A 16537-nucleotide genomic window follows, 5' to 3' on the forward strand; every position below is an offset into this window, starting at 1 on the left:
GAAGCAGGTTCCCAAGGAGCAGGGAGCCCGATGCGGGACTCGATCCCAGGACTCTGGGATCATGACCTGAGCCGAAGGCAGACGCTTAACCATCTGAGCCACCCAGGTGCCCCCCTACATTTGTATCTTTATGGTAAATACCCAGTAGTGCAATTGCTGAGTCGTAGGGTAGCTCTGTTTTCAACGTTTTGAGGAACCTCCGTACTGTGGGGAAGCATCTTAATCAAATGCTCAAAGTTAAACATCACATGGGACAAATAGAAGTCATGTTCTGTCTGAGAGCAAATAATGAAAAGAACATAGCATCATTTCTGTGACATCCTGCCAAAGATGCTTAACCTGAACCTAATCACGAGGAAACATCAAACAAACTTTAAGTGAAGTACGTTCCACAAAGTAGTTGACTGTAACCTTCAAAAGTGTCCAGGTTACGAAAAATCAAGGAAATACTGAGCATCTGTTGCTGATTGAATGAGACTAAAGAGACACAACTGAAGGAATGTGTGATTCTGAACTGTATCCTTTTACTCTAGAGTGTGCTATTTGGGACAATGGTGAAAACTGAATGGAGTCTGATGGTTAGATGATAGCCATAAATCAATGTTAATTTCCTGACTCAGATGCTCTTCTTGTGAGTGTGTAGGAGAATGTCCTTGCTTGCAGGAAAAACACACTGAAGTATGCAGGGGTGATGAAGCATCATATCAGCAACTACTTCAAACGATTGGAGAGATAAAGTTTGTACTGTACTTGCGACTTCTCTGTAGGTTTGGTTTGTTTCAAAATTAAATAGAAAATATTAAAAATGAAAATGAAACTGGCAATAGTTATAATCATGAATAGACCAATGACATGATAAACTACTAAATTATTTTTTCCTTAAAATTTTTCAAGTTCTAGGGGCGCCTGGGTGGCTCAGTCGTTAAGCATCTGCCTTTGGCTCAGGTCATGATCCTAGGGTCCTAGGATCGAGCCCCGTGTCATTGGACTCCCTGCTCCACGGGAAGCCTGCTTCTCCCTCTCCCACTCCCCTGCTTGTGTTCCTTCTCTCGCTGTGTCTCTCTCTGTCAAATAAATAAAATCTTTTAAAAAATTACAATTTGCAAGTTATAAACTCTCCCTCATCTATATTCCCTTCTTAGTTAATGATGTCATTATCCAACTGGTCACCTAAGCTAGAAATATGGGAATCACGTTAACTTTCTCCCTCCACCTCCCCTTAACACACACACACACACACACACACACACACACACACACACACACACACACACATACCTACTCCTGATTGGCCTTAAGTTATGTTGCTTTTCTTGAAACATCTCTGCCTCAAAACATTTCTGAAAAGCCTTCATAATAGCAGTGATAATGGTAATAAATTATAGCAGACAGTCTAATGTTTACTATGTATCAGGCACTATTCTGAGGGCTTTGCAAATTATCTCACTTGATCCTTAATTAGGTACTATAATTATTCCCATTTTACTATAGAGAAAACTGAGCACAGAGAGGCTAAGTTACATGCCCAAGGTCACATGGCTAAAAAGCGGAGGTACTGGAATTTGGATCCAGATAGTGTGATATGAGAGTTGGGCTCTTACCCACTCTCAGTCCTGCTCAATCTCACCCAAACAGATTTGGGCCCTTTTCTGCTTTCATAAGCTCTTGTGCATATATCTTTATTATATTCTTATATTGAAATTTTGTCTTTACGTATTGGTGTTCCTAGAAGACTAAGAATTTTATTATTTTTATTATTTTATTATTTATATTTATAAAAGTAGAGAGAGGGGTGCCTGACTGGTTCAGTCAGTATAGCAGGCAACTCTTAATCTTGGGGTTGTGAGGGCGCCTGCGTGGCTCAGTTGGTTAAGCGACTACCTTCAGCTCAGGTCATGATCCTGGAGTCCCGGGATCGAGTCCCACATCGGGCTCCCTGCTCAGCAGGGAGCCTGCTTCTCCCTCTGACCTTTCTCTCTCTCTCATTCTCTCTCTCTCAAATAAATAAATAAAATCTTTAAAAAAAAATATTTCATCTTGGGGTTGTGAGCTTAAGCCCCACATTGGGTGGAGAGATTACTTAAAAAAATAAAATCTTGGGGTGCCTGGGTGGCTCAGTCGGCTGTGCAGCTGCCTTGGGCTCAGGTCATGATCCTGGGGTCCTGGGATCAAGTCCCGCGTCCGGCTCCCTGCTCAGCAGAGAGCCTGCTTCTCCCTCTCCCTCTGCCCGCCACTCTGCCTACTTGTGCTCTCTCTCTATCTCTCTATCCAGTAAATAAATAAAATCTTAAAAAATAAAATAAAACCTTAAAAAAACAAACAGTAGAGAGAATAATGAATCCACATCATTATATCTCTATATCCACATACACCCATCACTCCAGTTCAACACTTAACCAATATCTTGTAACACTTGCTCTAATTTTTTCTTTGTTTTCTTGTTTTCCTGAAGTACTGTAAAGCAAAACCCACACATCTTGAAATTTTACCTATAAATACTAAAGTAAAATCTTTTTTACAAGGATTTTTTTTTTTTTTACAGAACCATAATCGGTCTCACACCTAACAAAGTTTTTTGTTTTTTGTTTTTATGTTCAGTTAGCTACACCTAACGAAGTTAATTACTATCTTCTTGATCATCAGTTTCTTGAAGACAGAAACCATTTCAGCTCCTGGCTACCTAGTGCACCCTTGGATATGCTGGAGTTTAATAAATGTTTGCTGTGATTCAAAAGGTTGTTTTTTTTTTTAAGTTAATAAGAACCATAACATTCATGCTCCGGAAACAGTGACATAAGTAACCATCAGGTCTTCAGGTTAGCCAACACTCTTATTTAATCTGCAATGATTATTTAGACTAAATGACACTAAAGTATTGGCCTGAACCCCTCAGAGCCCTAAACCCAAAACTGTTTTGTCTTTGAACATTGTGTCTGGGGATAACCTGAGTCTGATTTAGCCAGCTCTGAACTTTCTTGTTCTCACAAGGACTAGACTGAGTGAGAGTGTCCACTGGTAAAGATTTCTTAGAAGGAAATATGACAACACTACCAAAAACTAATATACTCTTCAAAGAAATTTTTCTTGGAAATACTCCTGCATGTATGCTAAAATGTATGTACAAAGTATTCATTGCTATAGTGTTTATTATAGTTTAAAAAGTTGGAGAGAACCCTATGTGCCCATCATCAAGGATATAATTCAAAAAAGTATGGTTTATCCACCTGATGGAGTGCCAAGCAGCTGTTGAAGAGTGAGGTAGAACTATATGTTTTGACACAGTGTCATTGTCAACGTCGGGGAGACCCACTGAAGAATAATACATATGTCTGACTCTGTGTGAATAAAAATATGTGTGTGCACATCCACCTATTATATCAGGGTACTTCAAAAAGGCAGGAAGGAGAAGTATAAACTGTTAGTAATGGAAGCCAATAGTAGGTTGGGGAGTAAAAATGGGGTAAATTGAAGGAGATAATCATATCTTACTCTATGTACTGTGATATTGAATGGATCTTTGAAAAAAATGCACTTATATTTCAGGTGATTTTATATGAAAATTTTAAAATCAAGGGTATGAGCTCAGCAGGGTTTCTGCTTGAGATTCTCTCTCCCCTCTGCCCCCTTCCCTCTCTCTTACTCTCTTTCTAAAATAAATAAATCTTAAAAAAAAATAAAGTCAAGAGTGCCTGGGTGGCTCAGTTGGTTGAGCGACTGCCTTCGGCTCAGGTCATGATCCTGGAGTCCCAGGATCGAGTCCCACATCGGGCTCCCTGCTCAGCGGGGAGTCTGCTTCTCCCTCTGACCTTCCTTCCTCTCATGCTCTCTCTCTACCATTCTCTCTCTCTCTCAGTAAATAAATAAAAATCTTAAAAAAAAAAAGGAAGTCAAGAGTGTGATATGTGCAAGGCACTATACTTTACTGAAAAGAATGTTAACTGATTTCAAAAGGTAAGAATAAGAAACTGTACTCTTTTGAGATTTGAGAAGAATAAAGGCTGAGATGTTTTTTAAATGTTATAAATAAAGTGAACTTATTCAACAAAGGTTTATTTATTATCTCCTGTGTGACAGGCAATGTGATGGGTGCTGGGAGAGAGAGAAATGTGTATGAAACTCTCCCAACTCTCCTGAATCACTGAGAAAGATACTATATGTCTCAAGTAACAACAGTGACAGATGAGGGCCCTAGGAATGACAGAGAGCCACAGCTATGAACTGTTTGTCCAACATGACTCAGGAGTGTTTCATTCTAAACTCAGATTTTTAATTTTTCTTATTTAAGTAGAGTTGATATAAAATGTTATATTAGTTTCAGCGCACATAAGCTCTGATTTTTTTTTTTAACAAGCTTTAGTTCACTTTATTTTTCTTGTATAAAACTAAGTGGTGACCACAGCTGGAGCCTGGGTCCTCTGCACGGAGACTCTGGTGTGGGTCTTCACAAGATGGTCAGTGAATTCCTGATATGGAGACTTGGTGAACACCGTCTCCTTCCAGAGGTCAGGGGTGAGATAGCTGTAAGTCTTGGAGATGGCATCAAAAGTAGCCTTAGCGAAGTTCCCCAGCGTGGCAGTGCAGCCTCTGGCTGAAGTGTAGCAGTCGTCGATACCGGCCATCATCAGTAGCTTCTTGGGCACAGGGGCTGAAACAATGCCAGGGCCTCTGGGGGCGGGGATGAGACGCACCAGCACAGAGCCACAGCGGCCAGTCACCTTGCATGGGGCAGTGTGAGGCTTGCCGATCTTGTTCCCCCAGTAGCCTCGCCTCACGGGGACGATGGAAAGCTTGGCTAGGATGATGGCCCCACGGATGGCAGTGGCGACCTCCTTGGAGCACTTGACACCCAGGCCGACGTATCCGTTGTAATCTCCGATGGCAACAAACGCCTTGAACCTGGTCCGCTGGCCAGCACGGGTCTGCTTTTGCACAGGCATGATCTTCAGAACCTCATCCTTGAGGGATGCTCCCAGAAAGAAATCAATGATCTCAGATTCCTTGATAGGCAGAGAGAAGAGATAGATCTCCTCTAGGGACTTGATCTTCATGTCCTTGACCAGGCTGCTCAGCTTGGTGATGGGGATCCACTCCTTGTCCTCGGCCTTGTTCCACGAGCTCCGCGGCCTCGACCCCTGCCCCGACCACGGCCGCCACCGCGGCCTCGGATGCCTCTGCAGAAGCCTCTGCAGAAGCCGCTGCGGCCTCCCATTCCGGGGCCCCTGGGGCCCCCGGGCCCTCCCGCAGCACCGGCGTCATCCGCCATTTGGTGTTCTCTCGGAGAAGAAGTAAGCTCTGATATTTGAAACAAATCCCCCATCTCCCTTCTTATTATATTTTAGTTACAGAATGCCAAAACGTCTTCTAATTTGTGGATTACACTGGAGTGATACATAAGTAGTTCATGAGAAACTGGGAGTACCTTAACACATTAAACAACAATCATAAACCCACAGCATGTTCTTTGCCTGTCCAGTTTACAAGTCACCACTTACTAGTCCCACCTATCCATCCATCTATCCATTTGTTCACTCATTCAATAAATATTTTTTTTAAGATTTTATTTATTTATTTGACAGAGAGAGACACAGCGAGAGGGAACACAAGAAGGGGGGGCAGGAGAGGGAGAAGCAGGCTTCCCGCGGAGCAGGGAGCCCGATGTGGGGATCGATTCCAGGACCCTAGGATCACGACCTGAGCCGAAGGGAAACGCTTAACAACTGAGCCACCCAGGCACCCCACATTCAATAAATATTTTATTGAGTGTCTACTTTGTCACCGTTCTAGAAGGCACTGACAGTGTAAAGGCAAAAAGTTATTTCATTTTAGAAAACACATTTTAACGTTTAAAAAAATGCAGTCTCAAATAGAACAGTGTATAATTCCTATGCAAAAGTAAGGGGCAAGTGTCATTAAAACTTTGCTTATTGCATTTCACAGACCATGAGTGTAATAATTGTATGACTGATTTGTAAAACTCTGCTAAAACACCTAAGACATTGAGCATTTTTCCTGATGTTAATGATTTGGGACTTAATTGAAATACACAGTTAGAAAATAAATTGTTAGCAATCCTGAGTAGATTTACAAATTACTAAAACAAAACAAAACAAAACATAAACCTCTCAATTTTTACTTCACCTTGTACATATAGATGTTTAAAATGTAGACTGTCCAATTTTATGAGTCCTAGAATCTTCTTTTCAATGTCAATGTGTCAGGCTGTTATTTCTTACATCAAAATAAGTGTTAAAAGATATGGAGGACAGGGGCGCCTGGGTGGTTCAGTCAGTTAAGTGTCTGACTCTTGATTTGGGCTCAGGTCATGATTTCAGGGTTGTGAGATTGAGCCCTGCTTTGGGCTCTGTGCTGGACATGAAGCCTGCTTAAGAGTCTCTCTTTCTCTCTCTCTCTCTCTCTCTCAAAAAAAAAAAAAAAAAAAAAAAACAACCCAGATAGGGGTGTCTGGGTGGGCTCAGTCGATTAAGCCTCTGCCTTCGGCTCAGGTCATGATCCCAGAGTCCCAGGATCAAGCCCCGCATCGGGCTCCCTGCTCAGCAGGGAGTCTGCTTCTCCCTCTGCCCCTCACCCTGCTCATGCACTCTCTCTCTCTCAAATAAATAAATAAAATCTTTTAAAAAATAAAATAAATTAAAAAATTTTAAAAAGATATTGAGGATATACCATATTCACTCACAACCTTTTTCTTAATTTATCAGTACCCTTTGATGTTTATATCATGAGATCATTGATGAACATATTACAGTGGCCATTAATTGATAAAGTCAGTAGAATAGGGAATTTGGAGACAAAAAAAAAATTGAGTCAAGGCTCTGCTGTTGGTTAGTTGGTGGCAATTTACAACTGAACTCTCAGTTTCTGTTTTCTCAGCCACAAAAGAGTAGAGGATTTGTGAGAGGATTAAATACAAATATTTTTAAATGCCTTAGAAGCTATAAAGCACGATATTTTGTGTTTCTATTCATTATAACATTACTCTAGATAAATAGTATTTATTGGAAACCAATAGTAGACATTATATAAATGGTAGAACACTAGTCTCCTGTCAGAAACAAAACAAGATCTGTTTTCATCATCACTGTTTTCAACACTATTCTGTACTTCTAGACCAGTGTTGTCCAACAGAACTTTCTGCAATGATGGAAATGTTCTGTCTGTGCTGTCCAATATGGTAGCCACTGGCCACATGTGCTATCTAAATTTAAACAACTTACAATAAAATTAAATTTAAAATTCATTTCCTCAGGTGCACTAGTTATATTTCAAGTGCTCATTAGCCACATGTGTCTAGTAGCTACCATACTGGATAGTGCAGATATAGAACATTTACGTCACCTTAGAAAATTCTACTGGATTAGAAGCTATTTGATCTACAATTATAATGTTTCATAATCACATATCCATCCATCATTTTATTTTATTTTTTAAATAAATGCATTTTAAAGCAAATTGCAGGCATATATATTTCTCCCCTAAATTCTTCAACATGCATATCATTAACTACCGTTCAATACTTATTTACGCTTTAATTGATAAAATTTCATATACAGTGAAGAGAACAAATCTTAAAGAGTACTAATCAATGAGTATTGACAAATGCCTACATCTGTGTAATACAAGCCCTAACAAGATCTAGAACATTGCCATAACCCCCCAAGTTTCCTGATTCTGCTTCCCATTTAGTCCCCACCTCCACCCACCTCCACCTTCTGATTTTTTTCAAAACAAACTGATTTTGTCTGTTCTTAAACACCACATAAATGAAATCATACTGCAGATATTCTTTTGCATAAGGCTTCTTTGATTTAGCATAATGTGTTTACATTTATCAAGATTGTTACATATATTGGTATTATATACCTTTATATTGCCAAGTTAAAGTCAGTTGTATAACTATTCTACAGTTTGCTTATCCATTTTCCTGTTGATAGTCACCTAGTTGCCAGTTTGGGATGTTATGAATAGAGTTTCTGTGAATATTCTCATGCAAGTCTTTTTGTGGACATACGTTTATATTTTTCTAAGAATGGAATCACTGGGTCATAACAGGTATATGTTTAGTTGTTTGCTGCTAACATATGGAATTAAGTTGATTTGTGTGTATTTACCTTTATTCTATGACTTTGCTAAATATATGATAAAATATTGCTAATTTCCTTATTAGTTTTTTTCCCTACCTTTAAAAAGTGTATTTCTGGCTCCATTTATGGTAATAATGAAGTACCTTCTATTGTACCTACCCTCCCAAAGATACAAATTATGAACCCTGGACAAAACATTTTTATTTTTTTAAAGATTTTATTTATTTATTTGGTAGAGAGAGAGATAGCAAGGACAGGAACATAAGCAGGGGGAGTGGGAGAGGGAGAAGCAGGCTTCCAGCCAAGCAGGAGCCTGATGCTGGGCTCGATCCCAGGACCCCGGGATCATGACCTGAGCCGAAGGCAGACCCTTAACCACTGAGCCACCCAGGTGCCCCATGGACAAAATATTTTTTAAAAACTATTCAAAAGTACTGGAAAGTGGCCCCAAACAGGCAGAAACTCAAAAAGAGAAGACATTTAGAAGAGATGAATAGCACCAGGTGAGTTTTTCCCATTTTTATGGGTTTTTGTCCGAAAGCAGGCACCAGTCAACACCCTGTGGGAGGATCCACAGTCTTAACTGGATTAAAGAACCAAAGGAGGGAGTTCAGGACAACCACAGCAGCTAGGAAGTGAGAGAGAATTCCTAGGAAGGAAAGAGATATAAAGAAAGGTCCCAAATGCTGCATATAAATTCTGCCCCAAACTCTGGCTGACTTCTGAATTTGGCATGCATTTGGAAAACACCAAACATCTCAGCTACTAAAATGATTGGGACAAAAATTTCATGAGGACAACCACAAAGGAGACAGAGTTTAGACACAGTTTGAGCACAGCCTGATAAAACAAACAAACAAAAATCAACATTCTTCAGATAGACAAAATAGAATCCAGAGACTATATCATTTACAGTGTCCAGGATACAATCCAAAATTATTAGACATACGAAGAAACTGGAAAACGTGTCCCCTATTCACAAGAAAATGCAATCAATGGAGACAGACCCCGGGGTGATACAGATGTTGGAATTAGCTGACAAATTTTGAAAATAGTTAATGTAAATATGCTTAAGGACATAAATAAAAATATGCTCATAATGAATATACAGACAGCATACATCATTGGAGAAATAGTAACTACAAAAGAAAACCAAATGTAATTTCTATTAATGAAAAATAAAATATCAGAAATAAAAAATTCACTGGATAGGCATAATAGTATATAGGAGATGTATAGAGTATATAGGAGATCCCAGGGCCCTGGGATCATGACCTGAGCCGAAGGCAGACACTTAACGACTGAGCCACCCAGGTGCCCCTAAAAACTCTTTTTCTTAAAGAAACAACAATAGGGGTGCCTGGATGGCTCAATCAGTTAAGTGTCTGACTCTTGATTTTGGCTCAGGTCATGGTCTCAGAGTCGTGAGATGGAGCCCTTCATAGGGCTCTGGCTTCACACTGGGCATGCAGCATGCTTAAGATTCTCTCTCCCTCTGCCCCTCCTCCCCTCTGCTTGCATGTGCTTGCATGCACTTTCTCTCTTTCTTTCTTTCTTTCTTTTTAAAGGTTTTATTAATTTATTTGAGAGAGAGAGAGGGAACACAAGCAGGGGGAGTGGGAGAAGGAGAAGCAGGCCTCCCGCAGAGCAGGGAGCCCGACGCGGGGCTTGATCCCAGGACCCTGGGATCATGACCTGAGCGGAAGACAGATGCTTAACAACTGAGCCACCCAGGCACCCCCTCTCTTTCTAAAAAAAAAGAAAGTAAATAAAATAAAAATAAATAAATAAGTAAAAGAAAGTAAAAAAAGAAACAACAACAACAACGAAATACCCTAATAAAAAAATGGGCAAAGGACATGCTATGGTCTGAATGTGTGTGTCCTGCCAAAATTCATATGTTGCAATCCTAATACCCTGTGATGGTATTAGGAGGTGAAGGCTTCTGGGAGGTGATTAGGTCATGAGGGTGGAGACCTCATGAATAGGATTAGTATCTTATAAGAGATCCTGGAGAGTTCCCTAGCCCCTTCTGCCATGTGAAGATAAGGAGAAATCTGCCACCTGGAAGAGAGCCCTCACCCAACCATGCCAGTGCCCTGATCACAGACTTCTAGCCTTTAGGACTGTGAGAAATGTTTCTTTTGTTTACCAGCCACTCAGTCTGTGGTATATTGTTAGCCTGAACAGACTAAGACAGACATAAAACATCATTTCACAAAAGACAGAACACATACTGGCCAATAAACATATGAAGAAATAAATCCCCAACTTTACTTGAAGGAATGCAAAAAGAAACAATAAGATTCTTTCATCCAGTATGAGCGAACCACTGTTTTAGGACGCTAGGGAGTGAACAAAACAGACAAAAATCCTAGAGATAGGAAACAGACAATAGAAAACAAACATAATAAACATATATAATATAATAAGGCAAAAGGTAGTAAATGGGAGAGGCTGAAATTTTGTTTATTCCTCTCAGTGAGTTTATCACTCCCTGAAATGACCTTGTTTGTTGCTGGGATCCAGCACCTAGAACAGTGTCTGGCACGTAGTAAGTTGAATGAATATATGAGAAAATGTTTCCCGACATTTTTAGAGAAATTCTTTCCTACCTTTTATTTACATCTACCATCCATATATAATGGTATTATGTAAGTCCAGATAAAGTCAACACAGATGAGTAAAGATATTGGAATGTTCTTGGTCATCAAGAAGTTGGGGACTAGGGCACCTGGGTGGCTCAGTTGGTTAAGTGACTGCCTTCGGCTCAGGTCATGATCCTGGAGTCCCAGGATCGAGTCCCACATCGGGCTCCCTGCTCAGCGGGGAGTCTGCTTCTCCCTCTGACCCTCTTCCCTCTCGTGCTCTCTATCTCTCATTCTCTCTCTCTCAAATAAATAAATAAAATCTTAAAAAAAAAAGAAGTTGGGGACTAGAGTTGTGTAAGCATCATTGTCACCCGTGCCTCGAGGGCACCGATCTGTGGGAGTAAGGATCTGAGGATCTCCACCTCTTGCCCTGATGAGCCAGACTACCTAGCTCACCTATTTCCTTTTTTCCATTCTTATCACCAGTTAGCGTATGAGATAATTTACTCATTTATAATTACTGTTATAGGTATGTTTGCTTCCCACCCCCACCCCACCCCATTTGAGTTTCATGAAGGCAAGGATCCTATTCTGTTATTTCTGGTACTGAATAGATAGATACTCAACCAACAGTGCAATGAATGGATGAATGAATGAATGTCTCAAAAGAAAGAAAGGAATCTGGGAAGGTCTTGAATTCTCGCTCTTCCTCCAAGTCTTCCCAGGGTAAGGTCACCCCCTCCTTTGCACAGTCTACATTCCAAGACCCTAGAGACAAAACCTCCATGAGGCATAAATATTTACTAGTTTGTTCATTCTTAGAATGGCTTTACACCTACATTTATACACCCATCCTTCTGTGTGCCCGTTGATGCTTTGTATGTGAACTCTTTGTTCGTTCTAGAGGTTGCTTAAGGAGGTATTTAACTTAATATTTGTGACATCATGATAGGACAAAATCAGATGAAGTTGAGCTCCATCCTGTAGAGGCTATTGCCTCTGTAAGTGGAGACTACCATTCCTCTTCCCTGAAGAAAAATCTGTAGTTGTTTAAATACTGGATAAAGTTGAACTCTTAAATTTATCATCAAGAAGGTACTGGAGAAGGGGGGAAGGCAACAGAGTACAAGGGCAGTAAAAGTACCACACGTTTGGAGGGAGTACCTACTTCAAAATTTTCCTGATTAGCCGCTGTCTTTCTCTCTTTTGAGTTTTCTTAGGGTGATGAAATGAAAATATTCTGTTCTTCGTTATTTTTCACAAATCTTATTGTCTTCATGAAAACTTCCCAGCCCCTCAAAAAATCAACAGAGGGAAATCCTTCTTTAAAAAATACAGTAAATCATGTTCTTGTCTTTGAAACAACTGTGGTAGGAAGAGAAATTCTTCCCTTTAGTTTGAAGAGTCATGCTTTTAAGTTGCTTGGTGGTGGTTACCTCTGATCTTCATATAAACTTGTATCTCTCTCATTTAAAAGAAAAGATGAAAGAATGGAATTAGCTCATTAATTATCTAAAATACTTGGTGCAACTGTTCCTTATGAATTAATCCAGGCACTTGGAAGACAATTACACTCAGTGTTAATAACATTGCCAACCTTTTCCAGTATGCTGCACTCCAAATACTATTGTGTTTTCATTGACAACATTCACTATTACATATGCATATGAAAAACAGGCATTTTCATCGGAATTACCGTAATAGCATTAAGAGATTATTATTTTTTCCAATTTCCTTGGAAGAAAATTCACTTAAATTAGATTATTTATTACTTGACTGCTCTCCTGTCTTGCCTGTATGTTTAGGTAACTGGAGTCCATGAAAGTATAAACTTCAGAATAAAAGGCATGATTTTATACATTAATGATTTCAAATAAAAGAGGAGTGCTAGTTTGTGCATCACTTCTTCCGAGAAAGTTAAGTCTGTGTTCTGTTTAGGAGAGATAACACTTTTTGTCCCTGTAGGTGGCCCCCCTGGTGTAGCCATTAGTTGCTAATTACTTGCAAACAAATAAACAATTAACTCCTCAAGCTGCTGGCTGGGCGAGTGTTCATTGACATGCTAAAACTTTCTAAGACAGGATTTTAATTTGTGACGTTCTAAATCCAGCCCCCTTGTCTGTGGAGCCATAAGGTGAACTGCAGGAAGATCCCAACCCTGTACACATGGGGTAGAGCCAGCCAGGAGGCAGGAGAGGCCAGAGCTGTCGTTCTGGGCAGCCCACTCGAGGATGGCTCCCAGTCTTCCGGAAAGTGCTCGGCTTGGGGAAAGCAAACCCTCGCCCTGCTCCTTTTCAATTGAGAGCATTTTAGGATTGGACCAGAAGAAAGACTGTGTTCCTTCAGTGAAACCCCACAGACCGTGGGCAGACACCTGCAGCTCCTCAGGTACGCCACAATTTGGTTTTTCTTTTTAATTCTTTGTTGTTTTCGTCTTTATTTTGGCCTTTATTCCATACTACATCGAGTTAGAGAAAAACTGCAATTTCATCGAATTATATAACTGAAGTATCGGGGACTTTTAATGCCTCCTGCTGAGTTCCATAGGAAATAAAAAAGAATATCAGCCTTAGATCCAAGCGGGTATAAAGTTCATTCACAGGAAATGCCAAGAAGCTGCATTTATTTCAAAAAGTCTCTTTTATTTGATGCATCAGATATTCTTTGTTTTCACTGAAAAATAAATGACATTCAGAGATCAAAATGTTCTCTAGCACCAAGGCAGGATCTTTATTTTTGTTTTTTGTTTTTGGTTGATGAGAGGTCAGTTCTTTTGTGAAACCCAGAAGAATTCCAGTAGGAAAATTAAAGACAAGTTCCTGATATTACTTCTTCTAGAACTTTGTGGAATACAGGATTGAACATCTAAGATGGAGTGTATTTTTGTTTTTTGTTTTTTAAACAGTCTCAGGAACTAATTTATTTCTTCATTGCAGGGGGTTTCTAATTATTTTTCTGTTTTTAGGGAAAGATGTTAACCTATGTGTGCATATCCCGAGCCTTCCTAATGGGGTCTCATTCCCTTGTACTGTGGATCACCCAGTACCAGAAGAAAGATTTTTGAAATACGAAAATTACTTTTCAGCCTCAGAAAGACTGTCTTTGAAAAGAGAGCTGAGTTGGTATAGAGGCCGGAGACCCAGAACTGCTTTTACTCAAAACCAGGTGGGAAGTTTTTTTCAACTAGTAATGATAATATAAAGACTTTAACTGACACCCTATTGAGCAAAAGCCCAATCCCTTTGGGATCGCAGTTTAGAAGCCTTGTTAATGAAACAATAGACTGTACGGAGTTGTTTTTTTTTTTTAAAAACAGTTTCTGGATAGTCACTTTTTAAAAAAGGCATGCATAAATTAATTGCCTAAGATCTAAATGCAATTATATGTAAGTTAAAGTCCATTTTATGATGACATACCAGATATCAACATTTTATATAACTGTTTCCTTATTCTTAGATTGAAGTGTTGGAAAACGTCTTTAGAGTTAACTGCTACCCAGGCATTGATATCAGAGAAGACTTAGCTCGAAAATTGAACCTAGAGGAAGACAGAATCCAGGTAATTTTCAAATTTAGTTGTTACTTGTGATGATTGAAATGTTAAGAATAATAAAATAATGTTTCTGAGATCTATTTTATTTTTCCTTAATTTTAGATCTGGTTCCAAAATCGGCGTGCAAAGCTGAAAAGGTCCCATAGAGAATCACAGTTTCTAATGGCGAAAAAAAATTTCAACACAAATCTCCTGGAATAGATGGAAAACTGAACACATGAGATTATCTTACAATTGCAGAACATGAAGAACCAATGGAAATATCAAGTGTTAAAAACGTGATGTTTTCTTTTCTGCATTTAATCTAAGTGTTGTCATTTTTTCCCTAAAATATATTGTAAATATTTACTGTTATAACATGGTACCTATTATACTTGGCACTTTTAGTTACAATAAAGGCCTTTCCTATATATTTTAATAAAATTTTCATAAAAAGCCAGCTATTTTTTAAGTGAGCAAATTTAATCTAATTAATTAGTTCGCTAAAACTCATGACTAGGTGATTCCACAAGCTGGATTCAATTTACAAAATAATTCAAGTAAAATAATCTGAAGAATGGCACAAAGATCTGATCTGTTTCAATTACTTTTCTTCAAGTGCATTTTGAAACATGATTATTAGTTTCTCTTCATTCCTGACGTGAACCAGTGAAAATTTCTCACCGCCAATACAAATCCTTCTAGCATGCCAGTTTCAAGTTTGTTTGTTTTTTTCAAGCAAAATCATTATGGCAAGGTAGAGATAGAAAGGCATCAGTTGTCATATTCATATATATTATATTGCAAAAAGATTCAAACTGGAAATAAATGCAAATTTAAAAAATATTTTCCTAGTTATTTAATGTTGTGTTTTACTTTCATTCATTAAAGTAATAATGATCATCTGGCTTGTGTCTATTTCTAGTTTAGTGATTTCCAATCAACTGCATATTTTGTTATTACAGTAAATCATCGACGGAGAAGGTAGGGTAACTGAGCTGCCCTTTGTATGTGCTGTGATATAGTTGCTGGAAATAATCAGGGCACTTTTTTGGGACAAAAACTATGTATTTTCCTTGCATTTGCCATTGTACCTGCCAATTAAAGATGCGAACAGGTAAGATGCATCACAAGAAGGAAATCCCACCCCTGGATGTCTGGTTATTTGTTTTCTAGTTAATTAGTGGAAGGCCCAAGTGGCTATTCTTTTTGAGATGTTTGCTTGAGGACTTTGACTTGGTCTCCTGGAAACTGTATTTCAGCTGTGCGCATTGAGTTGAATTCTCCCTTCCCTTTATCTTTCCTGCTCCTCTATCCTGTTGTCTCCCAGTGTAAGTTTCTTGTGGAATTACTGAATCTCTACCCACTATATACATTTTTGTTTACTTGTTTGTTTGCATGAGAAAGAGGAGTTCGCATCTTACCACTGAGGAAAAGTGATGTGACTCAGATTTTAGAGCTTTTAAAAAATCATTTAGGGAGATAGAGAGCTCTGTGTCCCAACTGCTGGCCAGCAATAGACGGGTTGTATTCTGTTCCACTATTGCTGAGATGGAGAGCGAGGAGGAAAAGAACAGCAGGGCCGCAAACGGAAAACCAGAGTCACTAAATGTTTTCCGAGGATATCTACTGTCAGACTGGGCCATTTTTTCCAATATAAAGAGCTGCTTTCACTAATATAAAATTTGAAGCACTATTTATGAAATATGTTAGTAAAAATTGGTCCACCAGGAGATTTCTTTGCTCTTCATTAGGTGAGTGAAGTTATATTAAGTTGGAGGACTGGAAGTCACCAGGAGCCAGTTTGGAGGGGAAAGTATCCCATGATGGATAGGCTTCTTCAGATAGTCTTTTATTTTTATCTCCAAGGTCATATTTACATATTGTAAACAAGTCAAGTAGTATAGAAATAGAGGCAAATCTCCCTCAAACCTCATCCTTCACAGATAACCATCATTAAGCATTTTTATCAATCTTTTTGTATATGAAAGCATGTACATATGTACACATATGTACGTGCCCATGTATACATTTGTTGGTTTTGATGTTACTTTCTTAAATGTCATCACATTTGACATTCTGTGCATCTTTCTGACATCTTGCCATGTCAGACATCTATTTCCTTTCTAATGTTTGCTTAGTTTAGGATAGGATTTTAAGTCCTGTACATAACAAGCTATTCCACAATATTAATATTTAAGTATTCTTGAAGTAGTAATTTTCACAAATTTCCTTTTTTCAGAGAGTCATCATAGTTTATCTAGAATTTATCTGAAATTAAACCTAAACTCTAAATTTCTGAGGAGTGGGAGGATT

General features: G+C 38.9%; 1 protein-coding gene and 1 pseudogene across 1 annotated transcript; one reads left to right on the plus strand and one right to left on the minus strand.

Moving 5' to 3' along the window:
* Positions 1-4382: 4382 nt before the first annotated feature.
* LOC114214605 (small ribosomal subunit protein uS5 pseudogene) lies at positions 4383-5270 on the minus strand (annotated as a pseudogene).
* A 7651-nt stretch (positions 5271-12921) lies between these two features.
* On the plus strand, positions 12922-14443 carry HESX1 (HESX homeobox 1). The gene is made up of 4 exons (XM_028110337.1): positions 12922-13078; positions 13656-13855; positions 14147-14248; positions 14345-14443. Exons 1-4 carry the CDS (start codon positions 12922-12924, stop codon positions 14441-14443), a joined length of 558 nt encoding a protein of 185 aa, XP_027966138.1.
* Positions 14444-16537: the final 2094 nt, after the last annotated feature.

The sequence above is a fragment of the Eumetopias jubatus genome, unplaced genomic scaffold, assembly GCF_037043125.1.
Source record: "Eumetopias jubatus isolate StellerSeaLion01/CBP00866 unplaced genomic scaffold, mEumJub1_p1.0 scaffold_1, whole genome shotgun sequence".
Lineage (NCBI taxonomy): Eukaryota > Metazoa > Chordata > Mammalia > Carnivora > Otariidae > Eumetopias > Eumetopias jubatus.

Coding starts and splice junctions, on each gene's coding strand:
- HESX1 (XM_028110337.1), top strand. CDS start 12,922: ATGGCTCCCAGTCTTCCGGAAAGTGCTCGGCTTGGGGAAAGCAAACCC. Junction 13,856..14,146: donor CTGCTTTTACTCAAAACCAG/GTGGGAAGTTTT, acceptor CCTTATTCTTAG/ATTGAAGTGTTGGAAAACGT. Junction 14,249..14,344: donor TAGAGGAAGACAGAATCCAG/GTAATTTTCAAA, acceptor CCTTAATTTTAG/ATCTGGTTCCAAAATCGGCG.